Source organism: Narcine bancroftii, chromosome 7, assembly GCF_036971445.1.
Source record: "Narcine bancroftii isolate sNarBan1 chromosome 7, sNarBan1.hap1, whole genome shotgun sequence".
Lineage (NCBI taxonomy): Eukaryota > Metazoa > Chordata > Chondrichthyes > Torpediniformes > Narcinidae > Narcine > Narcine bancroftii.
This window is the reverse complement of record NC_091475.1, coordinates 183500803-183520816: the sequence shown is the minus strand read 5'-3', so window position 1 is coordinate 183520816 and position 20014 is coordinate 183500803. Positions and strand designations below refer to the sequence as shown.

The 20014-nt window shown below is 42.8% G+C and overlaps 1 protein-coding gene across 24 annotated transcripts in view; it reads right to left on the bottom strand.

Moving 5' to 3' along the window:
* The window catches only part of nbeaa (neurobeachin a), a 1045297-nt gene that overhangs the window by 731662 nt on the left and 293621 nt on the right, over positions 1-20014 (bottom strand). For 23 of the 24 annotated variants that reach the window (XM_069891655.1, XM_069891654.1, XM_069891651.1 and 20 more), the window contains one exon: positions 3990-4855. In XM_069891655.1, the coding sequence (XP_069747756.1) occupies positions 3990-4238 (249 nt within the window). In that variant the 5' untranslated portion in view covers positions 4239-4855. Of the gene's footprint in view, positions 1-3989; positions 4856-6236; positions 6293-20014 lie in introns of those variants that run through there. The other variant, XM_069891657.1, reaches the window with a different exon arrangement.

Genomic DNA, 20014 nt, shown 5'->3' with positions numbered 1-20014 from the left:
GCTGTGCAATATTTCATTTAGGTCAAAAAAATTCTCGACCAAAATTCACAGCTTCGCATTTTATCATAATTTTCAGATCTCTGCCCACCCACTTAACCCATCAACACCTTTGTGGAACCTCCTATAATCTTGTCTCCACTAACTTCAATACTTCTATCATCTGCAAATTTACTAATTTACATACTCGTTGTGCAATGTAAAAGACCACAGCACCAAACTCTGCGAAACACCACATATTACATCTTGCCAATTCAAAGAATTACCCATTTATATCTACTGTTTCCAGTTATTAAGCTCATTTTGTATCCACAATACATCACCTTCTGTAACATCAGCTTTAACTTTCTGAAATAACTTTTTACCACAGCACATGATCAAAAATCTTTGGAAATTGAAGCACAATGCATCCATACCACATTACTTCTTCAAAGAATGTCAATAAATTGTTGAAGCAGGATTCACATTTCGCAAAACCAAATTAACTGCTAAATTACATTTGTTTTTCCAATAGCCTGGTATAAAGTACAGTATTTCATACTAACCTAATAATTTTCCTGATTTCTGTCACTCTCTTTATCAATAAAAGTGTCGCAATTGTTATTTGTCAACCCCATGTAGCCTTCTCCAAGTCCAGGGAATTTTGGAAAATTAAAAACAATTTTCACTTCCTTATCCCTTCTTTCAAGATGTTGGGATGAAATCTATCAAGACACAGCTCCAAAAATTATCTCAGTGCCTGGCAACCTTCTTCAAGTTCTTCCCTGCCTTATAAATCTTGATTTACTGCTATTTCTAGATTTAACTTGATACAAAAATTTGTTTATTTCATCTGCCATCTTCTGGTTTTCCATTGCTAATTCACCATACTAACTTTCAATTTATTAATTATATTTAAATATAATCAGAAACCCATATGTTTTTATATTTTGGGTTAGTTTCATCTTGTACACCAGTTTATTTTTTTTACTAATCCTTCAATCTTTTATTGATGTTGTGTCCTATTTTGTCCAATCTTCTAGTTTGCCACCTGTTTGCACAACTATATGCTTTTAAAATTTAAAAGCATCCTTTTTTGTTAACCACATATCTACTCATTGAAATTTTTTCTCTTTCACATTTTACCATAATCTCTGCCCACCCACTTAACCCATCAACACCTTTGGGGAACCTCCTATAATTGTCTCCACTAACTTCAATATTTCTAACATCTATCATCTTTCTCAAAGAAATTCTGAGATACAACTCCTCAAGTTTCTTTCACTGCATCTCATTTGTTTCTTTAATCTACCTTGCCCGTTCAACTAGCTCTGCTTTCAGGGCCTCTTGAATCTATTCTCTTCCCTCTCTAATTGAATACAAAATTCAATTATATGACAAAATAATATTTAAAATGGTAGCAGACTTGGCAACTAGAACACATTTAATAAAAACTGACAACAGAGGCTCAAAGGGGAAAAACACTGGCAAATTATTTCTTGAAATAGTGATGGAAGAAGATTCAATAAATTCCAAAAAGGAACTGGGGAAAAAAAACAAGAGAAAAAAACTAAAGAGCTGCAGAAAAAAAGTGCAGCAGAGGGTGATCAACTTTATAGCCATCAAGGTGGGCTGAGAAGCCTCCTTGGTGCAGGATCATATGATTTTATCAGTCACTGAAAGTGGTTTTGAATTTGTTAATTGGTTAATACTGTTTCAAATACAAGAGACTTGCATTTTTAGGCAACAACTTTGGAAAATGTCTTCAAGAATAACCCATTCAAAAATTAAACTTTTCAAGTTTAACACTGGTGGCCACTCGTTCAGGAAGATCAATAACAAAGCAATCAATTTGTGGTTTCTCGATTGTTTGACGATCTCTCTCAATCACGATGTCGAACTTGTCCGCGGCGATGATAAAGTTGAGGTGAAGAGTGCAACCATTTGTCAATTTCAAACGAACAGCAATGTTGTAAAATGTATCAGGCACACCTCAATAAATCACAATACACTTTGCAATCTCAAGCATCCCTCGAAAATCAAATGATGCCAATCTTATTCGCTGGTCAAGAGGGATCAGCCCCCCCTATCCCCCCTCCTCCCTCTCCCCCCCACCCTACCCCCACCCCTCTCTTCCCACCCCCCTCCTCCCTCTCCCCCCCTACCCCCACCCCCCTCCTCCCTCTCCCCCCCTACCCCCCTCCTCCCTCTCCCCCCCTACCCCCCTCCCCTCCTCCCTCTCCCCCCCTACCCCCCTCCCTCTCCCCCCCCCTCCCTCTCCCCCCTCCTCCCTCTCCCCCCTCCTCCCTCTCCCCCCTCCTCCCTCTCCCCCCTCCTCCCTCTCCCCCCTCCTCCCTCTCCCCCCTCCTCCCTCTCCCCCCTCCTCCCTCTCCCCCCTCCTCCCTCTCCCCCCTCCTCCCTCTCCCCCCTCCTCCCTCTCCCCCCTCCTCCCTCTCCCCCCTCCTCCCTCTCCCCCCTCCTCCCTCTCCCCCCTCCTCCCTCTCCCCCCTCCTCCCTCTCCCCCCTCCTCCCTCTCCCCCCTCCTCCCTCTCCCCCCTCCTCCCTCTCCCCCCTCCTCCCTCTCCCCCCTCCTCCCTCTCCCCCCTCCTCCCTCTCCCCCCTCCTCCCTCTCCCCCCTCCTCCCTCTCCCCCCTCCTCCCTCTCCCCCCTCCTCCCTCTCCCCCCTCCTCCCTCTCCCCCCTCCTCCCTCTCCCCCCTCCTCCCTCTCCCCCCTCCTCCCTCTCCCCCCTCCTCCCTCTCCCCCCTCCTCCCTCTCCCCCCTCCTCCCTCTCCCCCCTCCTCCCTCTCCCCCCTCCTCCCTCTCCCCCCTCCTCCCTCTCCCCCCTCCTCCCTCTCCCCCCTCCTCCCTCTCCCCCCTCCTCCCTCTCCCCCCTCCTCCCTCTCCCCCCTCCTCCCTCTCCCCCCTCCTCCCTCTCCCCCCTCCTCCCTCTCCCCCCTCCTCCCTCTCCCCCCTCCTCCCTCTCCCCCCTCCTCCCTCTCCCCCCTCCTCCCTCTCCCCCCTCCTCCCTCTCCCCCCTCCTCCCTCTCCCCCCTCCTCCCTCTCCCCCCTCCTCCCTCTCCCCCCTCCTCCCTCTCCCCCCTCCTCCCTCTCCCCCCTCCTCCCTCTCCCCCCTCCTCCCTCTCCCCCCTCCTCCCTCTCCCCCCTCCTCCCTCTCCCCCCTCCTCCCTCTCCCCCCTCCTCCCTCTCCCCCCTCCTCCCTCTCCCCCCTCCTCCCTCTCCCCCCTCCTCCCTCTCCCCCCTCCTCCCTCTCCCCCCTCCTCCCTCTCCCCCCCTCCTCCCTCTCCCCCCCTCCTCCCTCTCCCCCCCTCCTCCCTCTCCCCCCCTCCTCCCTCTCCCCCCCTCCTCCCTCTCCCCCCCTCCTCCCTCTCCCCCCTCCTCCCTCTCCCCCCTCCTCCCTCTCCCCCCTCCTCCCTCTCCCCCCTCCTCCCTCTCCCCCCTCCTCCCTCTCCCCCCTCCTCCCTCTCCTCCCTCTCCCCCCCCACCCCCCTCCTCCCTCTCCACCCCCACCCTACCCCCACCCCCCTCTCCACCCCCACCCCCCTCCTCCCTCTCCACCCCCACCCCCGGGACTCAAACTGCAACTTCCAGACACAAACGGCTCATCCTGGAACAAAACTAGCTCAGGGTGAAAAATAATGCTGGGCTTTGGAAGGAGGGGTCCATTCTTGGAGTAATTTCCCCGTTCTGCCTAATTAAACTTTCAGACAACTGGCATATCGTGGTAGAAGGATGACTTTAAATCAAGTGATCCCACCCCGCAGTTGCGAGGGTGCAAGAAGCTGAGGGGCGCTTGCAGGTTTCGAACACCCCAATGGGGCAAGGCGCGGATCTTCTGCGGGCGTATGGAATCCGTTATTTCTCTTCAATCGCTCGGGTGCATTTAACTTGAGGAGATTTTGGGACACGTCGTCCACCCTTCGCATTGATAAAATGCGAGCCCCCCCCCCTCTCCCCTCCCCTCTAGGAAGGGCGCGGATTGAGCAGGACTCACCAGGTTGAGCACCGTCTCCACGATGTCCCTGTTGCTGACCTCCCCGACCTGGATCAGACCGATGACCACGGCGAACTTCATCTTGATATTTCTGATGGGCACGGACGGGTTAATTCCGGGGAGGGAGACCACCGACCCCACCATCTCCGCCGCCGGCGGAGGCTGCAGCTTGGTCCCGAGCTCCAGACCGCCTCCGACCGCCGCCGCAGGCTGGGTGTTGACCGGCGGTGCCGGCTTCTCGCTCGCCATGTCCTCCGACCCGAGCTTTCCTGCCTTTCACATCCACCTGCACCACGGCCACACAAAATGGAGGGGGGGGGGGCAGAATATTCTGGAAAAAAAAGCTCAGCACAATTCAACCCCCACCCAGCAGGTGGGAAATACCAACTCGACAGCTCCTTTAACATTCACAGGACGCATCTGCCCTTTTTTTTGAGGTGGTGGGGGGGGGGGGGGTTCTCCCTTCTCCTTAATTTTTTTTATATGCCGAATGATTCAGTGGCGGCTGCCACGGGCTCCCAGCACTTTCTCCGCCATCTTCCGCCCGCCCCCTCGCTGCAGTCGGCGTGGTTGCGCATGCGCGCGAGGATCGCTCCGGTCCCGTTAGTCTCAGGTGTCCAGGTGACAAGTGCACGGGGAGGGGGGGCCACGCTCCATCCGGGCAAGGGAAGGGAGGGCACGCGCTGCTCCCACCACGGGCGCGCGGGCAGAGGATGGGTCCATGCGGTTTGGGGTGCTAAGAATGAGGACATGCGTTCCATCTGGGTCTTACTGTAATAATAGCACATTTCCTTTAAAATCCATAGCCCTTCGGGTGACTTCTCAAATCGATCGTGATATCGCAGATTCCGCACGACTGGAAACACCTGCAGTGGCAGAACAATTCCTGAAAGTCAGGGGTGGTCTGGAAGTAAATGCAATGTGCACTTAGAACAGGACTTCGATGGCTAATCGAGAAACGATCATTTTCAATGCAAGGGTTTGGAGACAATGATGTCCTTTCGCCATTAAGGAATAGTATTGTTAAGAATCCTGAGAATTTGTTACATCTCCTGGAATCTAAATCATGATTTAGATCAGCAAATCATTTTGATTCATCCCAACACATGCAAAAGTCAATTTTGGATGTTACTTTTAAAAAAAAGTATTCTACAAACAGGGACAGATTAACCATCAGGCTGAGTAGACTTAGCCCAGAAGGGAGGGAAGGGGGCATCAAAACCACTGGTCCACCAATGTAACCACGTGTCCATATGGGCTCACCTTAGTCCTGGGTCCACCCGTCAATCAAGGCTGGCTCAACACCAGGATCTCAGTCCCATCTATTAATTCGGGCTCCGCCAGTCCCAAGGCGACCTGTCTGTCAATCATTTTGTCCGTGCGTGCAAGCCTGAGGTCTGCCTCCTTCAGCAGAGCTCGGCTCATGCCGCATCACTCACACGGGGTATACATTTTCTACAAAAGCCTCGCCCTTCTCCTGTGTTATTTTGTATCAAGAGTGTTTAATAGAACTGATTTTAGTTATCCTTTTGGAACTAATAGACTTTTCAAATTACTCGGGGCAAGAAGACGGCTTCTGTAAGGTAAAGTTTTGTTTGATTTTAATGAAATTTTTCCTCCCCTCCTCCAGCCAAACACCAACTGGTGTATTCCCACCACATCCCCTGCGAATAAATGTAGAATATGTGAGGACATCACGTCCAAAGGCAAATAAATGGAACATTTTTTGAATATTTTATTAAAGTTTTAAAACCACAATTACAATTATTAAAGATATATTAAAAAATACATATGTGGTATATAAATTCCTTATCCCTTCCTCTCTCCCTACCTCTGTCCACACCCAAACCACACTAAACCTCCAATAAGAAAGAAAAAAAAATGTCAAAAATACAACTATAACCTCAATTCAATAACTGTAGAGCTGAGAATTACCACCAGCATGAGTTATTGAGAGCTCTCAAACTTTCATATTTACTAAAAGAAATTATATTTATTAGATAAATTATTTTTTTCCAAGTGGAATACAAGATCATAATTCAGCATGCTACCTCTCCTAAATCTACATCTGATTTCCAAGTCATGGCTATGCATTTTCTGGAAATAGTTAAAGCTAATCATAGAAATACAATTTGATACATAGTTAATCATAATTTAAAACTAATCATTTTAACATTGGATCAAGTGGGAATTAAACATTTAATATTTTTTCCAGAATATTTTCAGTCAATCCAAAAAAGATTTTACCTTGGAACATAGCCAAGTAGATTGAAAAAAATGAGCCTACTTCTTGACCACATCTGAAACATAAATCCGATAATATTGAATTAAATCTTTTTTAATTTTTGAGGGGTTAAATATAATTGATGTAAAAAATTATACTGAACTGATCTATATCTTACATTAATAGTTTTTGTAATACTATCTTTATATAATTGCTTCCAATCATTTTTATCTCACTCTATCTAAATCAACTACCCATCTTAATCTTACTTTTCTTCAAAGTAATTTATACATTTCTGAAATAAATTTATTCATATAGCCTTTAATAATCAATAACTCCAATTCATTCTGTCTAGGCAATCTCAAATATTTACCTAATTTATCAATCAAAAAAGCCTTAGCTTGATAATAACAATAAGTACTATTCAGAATGTTAAATATTTTCTTCATTCATTGAAAAATAATAAATATACCAGTTTCAAAATAATCTTCTATATTCTTAATCCCCACTTGATTCCATATCTTCAAAAAAATTGATTATTTCTCATAAAAGGGAAAAGTCTATTTTGATATAAAGGCATTTTACAAGTAAACAAACTTTTTTCCACGTATCTCATAATCTATTTTATTCCATAATTCAATTAAATGTTTCAAAATAGATGTATCTTTAGTACTTATTAACAATTATGAATTCTATTTTTAAATAAATTCTTGCATATATTTTTCATCTATTTTACTTAATTCTATTTTAACCCAAGTTAAAGATTTCTCTAAATCAAACATTCCATTAATAAACTCCAATTCAGCTGCTTTATAACAATTTTTAAAATGTGGAAGTTGTAAACCTCCTAATTCAAACTTACAGGTTATTTTTTCTAAACAAACTCTAGCCATCTTTCCTTTCCATAAAAATTTCTAACAATTGAGTTCATATCTTTTCAAAAATTTATGAGGTATACTACAAAGAATCGATTGATAAAGGTATTGAATCATTGGAAAAATATTAATTTTAATACAATTTACTCTACCTATTAGAGTTAAAGGTAAATAATTCCATCTATTTAAATCATCCTTAATTTTATTAAATAATGGTAAATAATTCAACTTACATAAATTATCCAAATTTTTATCAGTTTTAATCCCTAGATATTTAATTCCATTATTTGACCATCTAAATTGAACAATTTGTTTACATTGATTATAATCCCCATCAACCAAAGGCATAATCTTACATTTATCCCAATTAATTTTATAACCTGATATTTTGCCATATTCACTCAATCCCATACATTAAAAACACAAAGAATTTATAAAATCTGTTATGTTAATCTTAAATTCCTCAGTACTAACATTAGTTCCCTTAAATATCTTGTCTTAGTAATTATGCTAAAGGTTCAATTGCTAAAACAAATAGAGCTGGAGATAAAGGACATTCTTGTCTAGCTGATCTAGTCAATGGAATAGCTAAAGAAATTTGTCCATTAGTCACAACTTTAGTGGAAGGGTTTTTATATAAAATTTTAGCCAAATTAATAAATGTTGATCCAAACCAATTTTTTCTAATACCTTAATTAAATAATTCCATTCTAATCTATCAAAAGCCTTTTAAGCATCTAAAGCTAAAACTAACACCAATTCTAACTTCTTTTGAGACATATATATGAAATTAATTAATTTAGCAATATTATCGACAGAGTGTCACTTTTTAACAAGACTAGATTGATCTATATGAATTAAATCCGGTAAATATTTAGTCATTCCATTTTGAAAAAGATTCCAGCAAAGAATGGGTTTCCATTGCTTGTTTCAGTACCTCCATAAAAGGAGGTATTATCAAATCTGTAAATTTATTATAAAATTCCAGTGGAAAACCATCATTCCCCAGAGATGTACCACTTTGTAAAGAATTAAGAAAATTAATAATTTCTTTAACTGTAAATGGGGCATCTAAGTCTTTCAGATCTTGACAATTTAAAGAAGAAAAATGAATTTCAGATTTAAAAAATTATTAATCTTAGCTTCATCATTATCGGACTGAGATGTATATAAATTAAAATAAAAAATCTTAAAAGGAATCATTTATTTCTTGTGGTTTATAAGTAATTTTTGAATTCATTTTACTAACATTAATAGTCCTTGAAGTTTGTTCCATCTTCAATTGCCAAGCCAAACCCTTATGTGCTCTTTCCCCAAATTCAATACTTCTGTTTAGTTTTCTTAATTAATTTCTCTGTTCCATAAGTTTGTATTAATTTATTGTTTATTAAATCTCTCTCTTTTTCTGATATATTCTTCTGCAAATCTTTTTATAGATTCTATATTTGTTTTCCAATTTATCTAATTCTTATCTAAGAATTGTCTAATTCCTTTTCAATTTTAGTTGAATAACTTATTATTTGACCTCCTAATAAGCTTTGAAGGCATCCCATAAAACAAATTTATTAACCACCAAATTATTATTAATATTCAAATATTCCTGAATTACTTCTTATATAATTACAAAAATCAACATTTCTTAATAATGAAGAAACGAGATAGACAACAGACCCGCCAAGGCAAATAGTGCCTTTGGAAGACTACACAAAAGAGTCTGGAAAAACAACCAGCTGAAAAACCTCACAAAGATTAGCATATACAGAGCCATTGTCATGCCCACACTCCTGTTCGGCTCCGAATCATGGGTCCTCTACTGGCATCACCTACGGCTCCTAGAACGCTTTCACCAGCGTTGTCTCCGCTACATCCTCAGCATTCATTGGAGCGACTTCATCCCTAACATCGAAGTACTCAAGATGGCAGAGACAAACTTTGCTTTTTCCATACCTTGAGTAAACTGGGGCTCTTCTCCACGAAATACTCATCCTACTCCCTCCAGTTCTTCATACATTTCTTCAGTTATGACCCCAAAACCCAAAAGCAATAGATATTCACCAAGACAAATGGTTACTTAAACAAAAGTTGTTTTTAATTATCTTAAACATGAAAGCAGAATCACACTTTAACTTATCACTATTGACTTAACTAACCTAACTTAACCCCCTTCTAATTCTAAGCACATGTGTATGTAATATATGTGTAAGTTTAGAAAAGTTCTTTGATTCACAATCCAATCTCACCTCTCATTCCTCCAAGTTCATTGGTTGCAGGCAATCCTTATACTGTGCGCAGAATTTAATATTTAAAAAGTTCACCAGACTTTGGTGCTTGAAAGGTAAATGGTTACCGCTCAGGAAGGTTCTTGTTGGTTTTCAGAGAGATTTGTTGTTCCAGGACCTCCGCAACTGATTCTTTTTTAATCAGCCACTTCAGTGTCTTGTTGATGAAACTTTCCCCCTCAGTCTTCTCCAGATGATAACCTCTATCTTTCAGGTCACCACAGATTTCCTTTTTGTTTCTCTTATTCCAAGTTAGACAGCCAGTCCTCTCCTTTTGCATGAACCACAAGGGCTTTGATTAGGCTGAACTAAGAACTCAGAACCCACCTTCCAAATGGGGTTTTCCACAAGCTTGCCAGCTTGTCCTGTTCCAGTCCCAGCGGCTGATACTGACTGTCTCACTGTAGAACTGATCTCTCTCTCTCTCTCTCTCTCTGAGATAAAGCCTGTTTGACTCTTTCTGCTTGCAAATCCACATGACCCTCTTAGAACAGCAAGTTCCCTTCCAGAAAATATGCAGCTCTGACAAGCTCTTTCATCTGTTGCCTTTTTGTGAACAACAATCCATTAGTGAAGTCTCTTGGGCAATCTCCAAAGCTCTTGCAAAGGCTCTGAGGCCCTGACATATCTAGCTTCAGCAGAGCACAAGTATTTTAAATAAGATCTGTTTTAAAGTTTTTGTATGTGTCCTACACTAACAAACCTTTCCCCAATTTATCTCCCAAAAACATATTTCTATTCTGTCACACTTCTATTCTTCCTTCTTCTTCTTCACTCAATTATGAAATTAATCTTGGCTGCTTATGAGCTAGCTAGCAGGCCTGGATTTGGCTGGCTCAGTTGTTCAGTTGTGCATGCATGAACTTTGGCCCATGCGCAATTGCTCTTGCAATGTTTGTAGTTCGATGACCTTCTTCTGAACTCCAGTGCCATCTTCGCCGGCTCCCCGTCGAAGCAGAACTGGAGTTTGTTTCAAGATCAAACCAGCAACCACATAGAAGGCATATCACACAGGGGTAAAGATGAACAATTACTTTATTAACAAAAAAATTCACCTTCAAACTTTAATTCAAAATCCACCCTTTTATAACTATGCCCACTAGTTACATTGCAAATCTCTATAACAGTGTAAAACTAATAAATTCCCCAGCCTAAATATAACATACATAATCAAAGTCTAAGCTACACTTCCAACCAGCCCACAGAAAAACTTGGACACAAAACAAACACAAGACACACAAGACTCACAAAACTTCGATCTCAACTGAAGCAAAGATCATAAACAAAATTCAGTTTGTTTGGTAAACTGAAGACAAAAAATCTTTGAGAGAGAGAGAGAGAGAGCACAAAATTCGAAGTTGTCTTGTGTTGCTTGCAGAGAGAGGAACAACTGGCTTGGTCCGGATCCTTCTGGATGCCTTCAGAATGTTCATCCTTTTTGAAATCCCAACATTCTAAACTGTCCCCCAGACCATGACTCATGCTCTGGGCATTTTTCCACTCCACACCACCCCAAGTGGTGGTTTATCATCCAAGTCCAGAAATTTTTAGATCATTTTCTGCACATGCTCAGTCCGTCTCCCACTCTCTCAGCAGTTCACCTTCACCTTGACTCTCCAAGGCAAACTGTCACCTTTTAACATAAAACCACACAACACATAGGCCAATACACAACACAGAACTCTGTAACAAGTTACATTAATATTTGCCATCACAGCACAAGTCAGTCTCGGAGGGAGAGGAGGCAAATCCAAAGGATCTGTTGTTAAGGTAGGCCCAGTTTCTACTAACATCTTTAATAGTTGTTTTCTTTGCTGTTTGAGTTATTGTGTTTCAGTTAAGAACAAGTCTTGTTACGAGTCCAGAGGACCACCAAAACCCAGCAGCAATAGATATGCACCACAACAAAGGGTTACTTAAACAAAAAAGTTGCTTTTAATTATATTTGAACATGAAAATAGAATCAAACTTTAACTTATCTCTATTGACTCACTTAACTTACTTAACCCCCTTCTAATTCTAAGCGCACATGTGTGTAATGTGTCTTTAAATTCAGCTAAGTTCTTTGGTTCACAGTCAAATCTCACTGGTTACAGCCAATGCTTATACTGTGCACAGAAGTTAACATTAGTAAAGTTCACAATGCTTTGGTGCTTAACAGGTAAATGGTTACCACTCAGAAGGGTTCTTGCTGGTTTTCAGAGAGAGTTTTTTTCTTGTTCCAGGACATCGACATCTGATTCCTTTTTAATCAGCCACTGATGAAACTTGCCCCCTTCAGAGTTCTCCAGATGATAGCCTCTTTCTTTCACGTCATCACAGAGTTCCTTTCTGTTTCACCTATTCCAAGGGAAACACCAGACAGCCAGTCCTCTCCTTTGACCAGGCCGTCTTCCAAAGCTTGCCAGCTTGTCCGTCTGGAACCAATGTCTGTCTGTCTGTCTGTCTATCTGTCTCTCTAACTCTGAGAGAAAAGCCTCTTTTTTTCTGCTCTCTCTGCAAAGTTCACATGACCTTCCAGACAGTAAGTTCTGTTTTCTAGACAAAACTGCTACTGCATGTTGTTACATTTGTTGCCTTTTTCAAATAACAGTCCATGGTGAGTCAGAGCACTCTTGCAAAAGCTCCTGCAAATATTCTGTGGTTTAAAGTGTTTGTGTGTGGCCTGCTCTAACAAACCTTTCCCAACTTATCTCTCAAACACCTCAATATAATCTGTCACAGTCTCAATATTATATATCTTTTTTAAAAGTTTTTCAATTCTGGTTTTATTTAATTCTGCTGGGAGAGGTGTATTTCCACGTCTCCAAACTACGCCATCACTCCTCGCTCCCCCCCCCCCACCCGCTATAGAACAATTTTTAATGGTAAGCATTTATATGCTGTTATCTACACTTCTGTAAACCAAAAAAACACGGAAGTTTTTTAAGTTACAAATGTAAAGAAAATGAAAAATAAATGAATAAAAGAGCTGTAACTGATTCATATAACTTTTATGATATACATGTAGTACATTATACAAGTACAACAAAACAAGTTAATTAATGTAACTTAATATTATTTTATTCAATTCAATGAAGAGTGGCACCCTGGGGCAGAGGGGAAAAGTCAGGGGGAGCCTTATGAAAGCTCAGCCAAGGGGCCTGGGTGGTAGTTAATCCACCATTATCTACAAACCATCAACCACAATAGTCAGAGAGAATTGTAGGAGCAAATCTGTAGAGAGATAGTTGACCAATGTAAGAAGCAGAATGTTGTGATAGTAGGAGATTGTAACTTTCCAAATATTGACTGGGATTCCCTTACTCTAAAAGGGCTGGATGGCTTGGAGTTGTGAAATTTGTTCAGCTGAGTTTTCTTTTTTTTTTCAGTATTTTTATTGGATGTTACATAAATTGTATGTAAGTAAAAGCCATTAATCAAAGTGTGGTGATGTATATACTGCTGTGTTTGAATGGCTGGCCTGCCCACTGATGACTTGCTCCCTAGTAACTCCTCCCCTTGTGATCTAGCCATTAAGGTCAACCTCTCTCCCTCTATCCATTAATTCAAGAATATGGAGTCGGGCCAGCTACAATCCAAAGTGTATTAAAGCCTATCGTTCTCACTCAGTCTTTGGAATCATTGATAGTGCGTTTCAATTTAATACACTTTAATTTTCCATATGGGATGGACAAGCTGCTGAGACCCGACAGGCTAGACGCCGATCCACAGGCTCGACGAGTAGCTCAATGAAGAGCCATTTCAATTGTCCAGCTGTTGAAACAACTAATTCACTGAGTTTCTTAAGTTGCTCTCAGTTCATGTGTCTCTGGGTAGATCATCACTATGCAGTTTATAACTTTAAAATGTTACAATGAATTGGAATTGTATGACACCCATATGACTTTAATACAAATTAGCAAAAGCTTTGATGCAAATGTGGGGATTATATGCACCGTCACACTTGGTCAGACTAAATTAAAGAAAGAACCACAGATGTGCAGATGGAGTTGGCTTGGGATGGACAATATAGCCAAGGTCAAATTGGCTGGCATTGAAGGACTGAGTTAGATATTGTTTGGATCAGAATTGCTCCAACAATTAGATTTTTGACTTACTGTAAGATCGTCTCCAATGATCCATTCTTAGGGATCAGTGATGGAGAGGATTTCAGGACTCTAATGCCCAAAGCGAGTGACATTTTGACATGAGCGATCAGTAAGAAACAACAGAAGTGTTTGCTGGTTGTCATATTGGACAAGATGAAGGAGATGATTGTGGACTTCAGGATAACAAGGATCAATCACCTTACACTGCACATCAATAACTCTGTAGTGAAGAAAGTAGAGAGCACCAAGTTCCTTGGAGTCCACTTAACTAATGATCTATTATGGGCACATATCTCTTCCCTTGTCAGGAAGGAGCAACAACAACTGCACTTCGTGAAAAGACTGAAACGAGCAAGGCTATCAGCTACCATTCTGTCAACCTTCTATTGAGAGCGTCCTGGCCGGCTGCATCAGAATGCGGTATGGTTGCTGCAGACAAATGAATTGGAGGTGAATCCACAGGACCATAAAAGTGGCAGAGAGGATCACTGGAGTCTCCCTCCTCATTGATATGATCTACCAGGATCACTGTCTGAAGAAGGCACTCAAAATTATTGAGGAACCCTTCTTTCTTTTTAAAACATTTTTATAAAAATTTACAATTATACAAAATTAAACCATAGTTATATTTTAAGGTACAATTGCAGAAGAAAAAAAGAAAATAGCTCCATATGATCAAAACCCCTTCCATTTAGCAAGGTTAGAAAAAAAATCTAACATGGATATCAAGCGACAACAACTCGGAAACCGACATACAGCATCGAAGATTAGATCAATCTTAAAACTTTAGATTGTGGTAATAGTCCATGAAAGGTCCCCACGTCTTTAGGAAATTAACATTTAAATCTTTAATGGCATATCTAATTTTTAATTTTGATATAAATCCTCTATGTGACAAATTTAAAATTGTGGATGCTTCCTTAGTTCACATTTTGGTTTTGTCCCAGTCTAGAAAAACTTTGAAAAGATATTTTTCATACGCTCTTAGTGATTCTCAAGATTAAATTGGAACTTGCCCTTTAATTGCTCTGTTTGGATTATCAGGATGATGCTGCTGCTTTATTGACTTCATCTCAAAACCGAATTTTATCTTTTACTTCATTGACAGCCAGACGTGCAATATTGATCAAATGAAAGGATAACATCCCACCTACAGAGACACAATGATTAAATGATATTATGTCCTGTTTAAGTTTAGAAAAAAAATTAGATAGGCCATGAGGATCCCTCCACACTGCATCTTTCAGATGCTCCCATTAGGAAAGAGATACAGTGCATCAGGGCCAGCACCGCCTCACTGAGAAGCAGCTTCTTCCCAAGGTCAGTGAAAATGCTGAACAACCAAAGGAACTGCTCACACTAACCATCAAAGACTCTTATATTTATGAAACAAAATTTATATATTTATTTATTTGTGTATGAATCCCTGACCTTCATATGTATTGTTTGTCTGTACGTGTGTAATGTCTTGTTGCATGTCTGCATGTTTTGCACTGAGGACCGGAGAACACTGTTTCATCGGGTTGTACTTGAGCAATCAGATGATAATAAACTTGACTTGACTTAAGCTTCCATTGAATTGGAGTGGGGGAGGGGAAGCAAGATGAAGAATGAATTAGCATATAGATACTTGATTAGGATGTAGTGGTCCATGCTTGGAGATGCAGACTGGTCCATAAAATGGGCAATGAATATGGCAACCGTTTGGACCTGGGGGTGACACAAACTGTCATCCTAGGTCATCTCTCACATGGTGGGAAGACAAGGAACTGTGGCAGGATAGCCAGTCAATCCCAGGCCAATGCTCCGATGTCATGGGGCCCTGACATCAGCGCCTGGAGCCCATATAAATATGATGGCCAGTGCAATAAACCAGTCTCAACTTCAAGGCTTTGGTGTGCATGTTGTTCTTCTGCTTGCTCATGTAGCACGAATACTACATTGGTGACTCCGACAGATCCAACCGGCAGTTGGACCTGAGGATGATGGACCAGGCAGAACCAGTGACCATCTGCACGGCCTCACTTAGGCTTCCAATGTTTTAGGTGTCACAGCTTCCAATGTTTTAGGTGTCACATGTGTGGTTTGAGCAGGCCGAGGTTCAGTTCCAGCTTTGACACATCGCCACCACTAACTCCCGTTACTTTTATGTCATGAGCACTCTTGATCAAGACACAGTTGCAAAGGTAATAGATTTCCTACGGCAGCCTCTGGAGCAAGGCAAATACGTGGTCCTCAAAGAGGTACTAACCTGCACTTTTGGGCCATTCCAGTGCAAACGTGCTGCCTGATTGCTGCATATGGACAGATTGGGAGACAGCTCCCCATCCGCCCTAATGAGCGTGATGCTCACTTTATCTGAGGGCCACAAGCCTTGCCTGCTCTTTGAGCAGATCCTTCTGGAGCCAAGGATATCTGACTCTTGCTCACAGACGAGGACTTCAATTACCCTCAAAGGGTTGTGGCCTGGGCAGACATGCTCTAGAGAGCGAAGAAGGACACCAGCACTGTCGTAGACCACATCAGCAAGCACCATAAACAGCCTCTACGAGACCAAAACCAATGGAGAGGCAAGTTAATACCCCAGGACAATTCTGCTACTAACATCAGCGATGGAGTGTGAAGGCCCGTCAATGCCGCCCACCTTGCGGGTTTCCAGGAAAAACCCTGGTCAATTGTCATTGATGGCTGTGGCGTTGGCCCACGTGATAGCCTCTTCTATGTTTGGGATACCTTGTCGGGCAGGAGTTTCCTGGTAGACACTGGTGCCGAGATAAGTGGGACGCTGGCACTGAAATAACATTGCAGTAACTGTAATGGTAAACATGCTGGTCAAGAGCAGTTAACACCTGAGGGCCTTTGGGAGCCCTTCTTACCATTGGCACCCTCATGAATCATGATCCCAATACCTGGTTGTCACGAGCCTGCCTATAACAGCCTTCCCTGTAGGGTCCTCTCAGGCTCCTCCTTTTTGGGGGTTGGGGGGAGGGGTTGTGTCCTCTTACTCTTGTGTCTTGAACAGGTCTGATAATTCCCCAAAGCCCAAAACCTCATGGTCTGCTGTTAGGTCGGGCACAACCATCTTCAAATTTTTTTTCAGATTTTGGATTTATTGTCAGAGTACATACATGACATCATATACAGCCCTGACAATCTTTTTTCTGGGGGCGAGGCAGGATTACCACTTATTAGTAGTGCAAAAAAAAAACCTGTTCATATTGTATACGTGTAAACAAATAAAGAACTGTAAATGGACAACAAATTTAAACAAACTGACCGTACAATATTGAGAGAATTTATAAAATCAATAAAGTGTGCAAGTAAGAGTCCTTAAATGAGTCTCTGATTAAGTTTGTTGTTGAGTAGTTTGATGGTAGAGCGGTTTCAGCTGTTCCTGAATCTGGTGGTGTGAGTCTTGTGGCACCCATACCTTTTTCCTTATGGCAGTAAAGAAAACAGAGTGCGTGCTGGGTGGTGTGGATCCTTGATAATTGCTGCTGCCCTCCGATGGTAGCATTTCCTGTAGATGTACTCGATAGTGGGGCAGGTTTTGCCTGCGATGTCCTGGGCTGTGTTCACTATATTTTAGAGGGCTTTATGCTCAGGGGCATTGGAATCCCCCCAGAAGTCTGGAAGGCTGGCGGCAAAACTCTGCATGCCAAACTGCATGAGTTTTTCAAGCTTTGTTGGGACCAAGGTAAACTGCCTCAGGATCTTCGTGATGCCACCATCATCACCCTGTACAAAAACAAAGGCGAGAAATCAGACTGCTCAAACTACAGGGGAATCACGTTGCTCTCCATTGCAGGCAAAATCTTCGCTAGGATTCTACTAAATAGAATAATACCTAGTGTCGCTGAGAATATTCTCCCAGAATCACAGTGCGGCTTTCGCGCAAACAGAGGAACCACTGACATGGTCTTTGCCCTCAGACAGCTCCAAGAAAAGTGCAGAGAACAAAACAAAGGACTCTACATCACCTTTGTTGACCTCACCAAAGCCTTCGACACCGTGAGCAGGAAAGGGCTTTGGCAAATACTAGAGCGCATCGGATGTCCCCCAAAGTTCCTCAACATGATTATCCAACTGCACGAAAACCAACAAGGTCGGGTCAGATACAGCAATGAGCTCTCTGAACCCTTCTCCATTAACAATGGCGTGAAGCAAGGCTGTGTTCTCGCACCAACCCTCTTTTCAATCTTCTTCAGCATGATGCTGAACCAAGCCATGAAAGACCCCAACAATGAAGACGCTGTTTACATCCGGTACCGCACGGATGGCAGTCTCTTCAATCTGAGGCGCCTGCAAGCTCACACCAAGACACAAGAGAAACTTGTCCGTGAACTACTCTTTGCAGATGATGCCGCTTTAGTTGCCCATTCAGAGCCAGCTCTTCAGCGCTTGACGTCCTGCTTTGCGGAAACTGCCAAAATGTTTGGCCTGGAAGTCAGCCTGAAGAAAACTGAGGTCCTCCATCAGCCAGCTCCCCACCATGACTACCAGCCCCCCCACATCTCCATCGGGGACACAAAACTCAAAACGGTCAACCAGTTTACTTATCTCGGCTGCACCATTTCATCAGATGCAAGGATCGACAATGAGATAGACAACAGACTCGCCAAGGCAAATAGCGCCTTTGGAAGACTACACAAAAGAGTCTGGAAAAACAACCAACTGAAAAACCTCACAAAGATAAGCGTATACAGAGCCGTTGTCATACCCACACTCCTGTTCGGCTCCGAATCATGGGTCCTCTACCGGCACCACCTACGGCTCCTAGAACGCTTCCACCAGCGTTGTCTCCGCTCCATCCTCAACATCCATTGGAGCGCTCACACCCCTAACATCGAGGTACTCAAGATGGCAGAGGTCGACAGCATCGAGTCCACGCTGCTGAAGATCCAGCTGCGCTGGATGGGTCACGTCTCCAGAATGGAGGACCATCGCCTTCCCAAGATCGTATTATATGGCGAGCTCTCCACTGGCCACCGTGACAGAGGTGCACCAAAGAAAAGGTACAAGGACTGCCTAAAGAAATCTCTTGGTGCCTGCCACATTGACCACCGCCAGTGGGCTGATAACGCCTCAAACCGTGCATCTTGGCGCCTCACAGTTTGGCGGGCAGCAGCCTCCTTTGAAGAAGACCGCAGAGCCCACCTCACTGACAAAAGGCAAAGGAGGAAAAACCCAACACCCAACCCCAACCAACCAATTTTCCCTTGCAACCGCTGCAATCGTGTCTGCCTGTCCCGCATCGGACTGGTCAGCCACAAACGAGCCTGCAGCTGACGTGGACTTTTTTACCCCCTCCATAAATCTTCGTCCGCGAAGCCAAGCCAAAGAAAGAAAGAAGATTGGTGTCCCCATACCAGACCATGATGCAGCTCGTCAGCACACTTTCCACCACACATCTGCAGAAAGTTTGCTGGGGTTTCTGGTGTCATACCCAACTTTTTCAAGCTCCTGAGGAAGTAGAGGTGCTGAAGGGTCCAGGAAACATCCACCGAGATAGTGACTCCAAAGAACTTAAATTTCCTCACCCTCTCTACCTCTGATCTCCCATTGATCACTGGATTGTATATCTCTGTCTTTCCCATCCTAAAGTCAACAACCAGCTCCTTAGTTTTGGTAACATTGAGTGCAAGGTTGTTGTTGGTGCACCATTCAGCTAAGTTTTCAATCTCCATCCTGTATGCTGAATCATCACCTTTCTTTATACCACCCACTACCATAGTATTGTCAGCAAATTTGTGATCAATGGTTCTCAACCTTTATCTATTACTATGCCATAGGTGCTCTGTGATTAGTAAGGGATTAAGGTGGTATGTGGGTGGAAAGAAAAAGTTTGAAAACTACTGTTTTAATCGAACCTAATTAACTCATTATGTGCACGGTTTTATAACTCCAAAGGAAATGGGCCAATGACAATTGTTCTCAAGCAAAATATTTTAGTAACAATCGGGTCTAGAGCAGTGATTCTCAACCTTCCCTTCCCACTCACATACCACCTTAAGCAATCTCTTACTAATCACAGAGCATCAATGGTCCAGGAGTGGTATGAGAGTGGAAAGAAAAAGGTTGAGAACCACTGTTGTTGATGGTGTTATTATTGTACCGAACCACACAGTCGTAGAGCTAAGAGCACAGCCCTGTTTTGCTTAGGTGCTGATGGAGATTGTTGAGATATTATTACCAATCTTCACTGATTGTGGTATGGAGATGAGGAAATCATGATCCAATTACACAGTTGGGTGTTGAGTCCCAGGTCATGGAGTTTGCTGATCAGTTTTGAGGGAATGATGGTGTTAACTGCCAAATTGTAGTCAATAGACAGGAGCTGATATGCTTCAACCAGAACCTTTCAAAGCACTTCATCACTGTTGATGTAAGTACCATTGTTGATATCATTAAGACAGGTTGCTATGCTCTTCTTGGACACTAGTACGATTTGAAACAGCTGGGTACCTTGCCCTGCTGGAGTGGGATGGTGAAGATATTTGTACATACATTGGTAAGTTGGTCAGCACAGATCTTTAACACTCAGCCAGGTACTCCA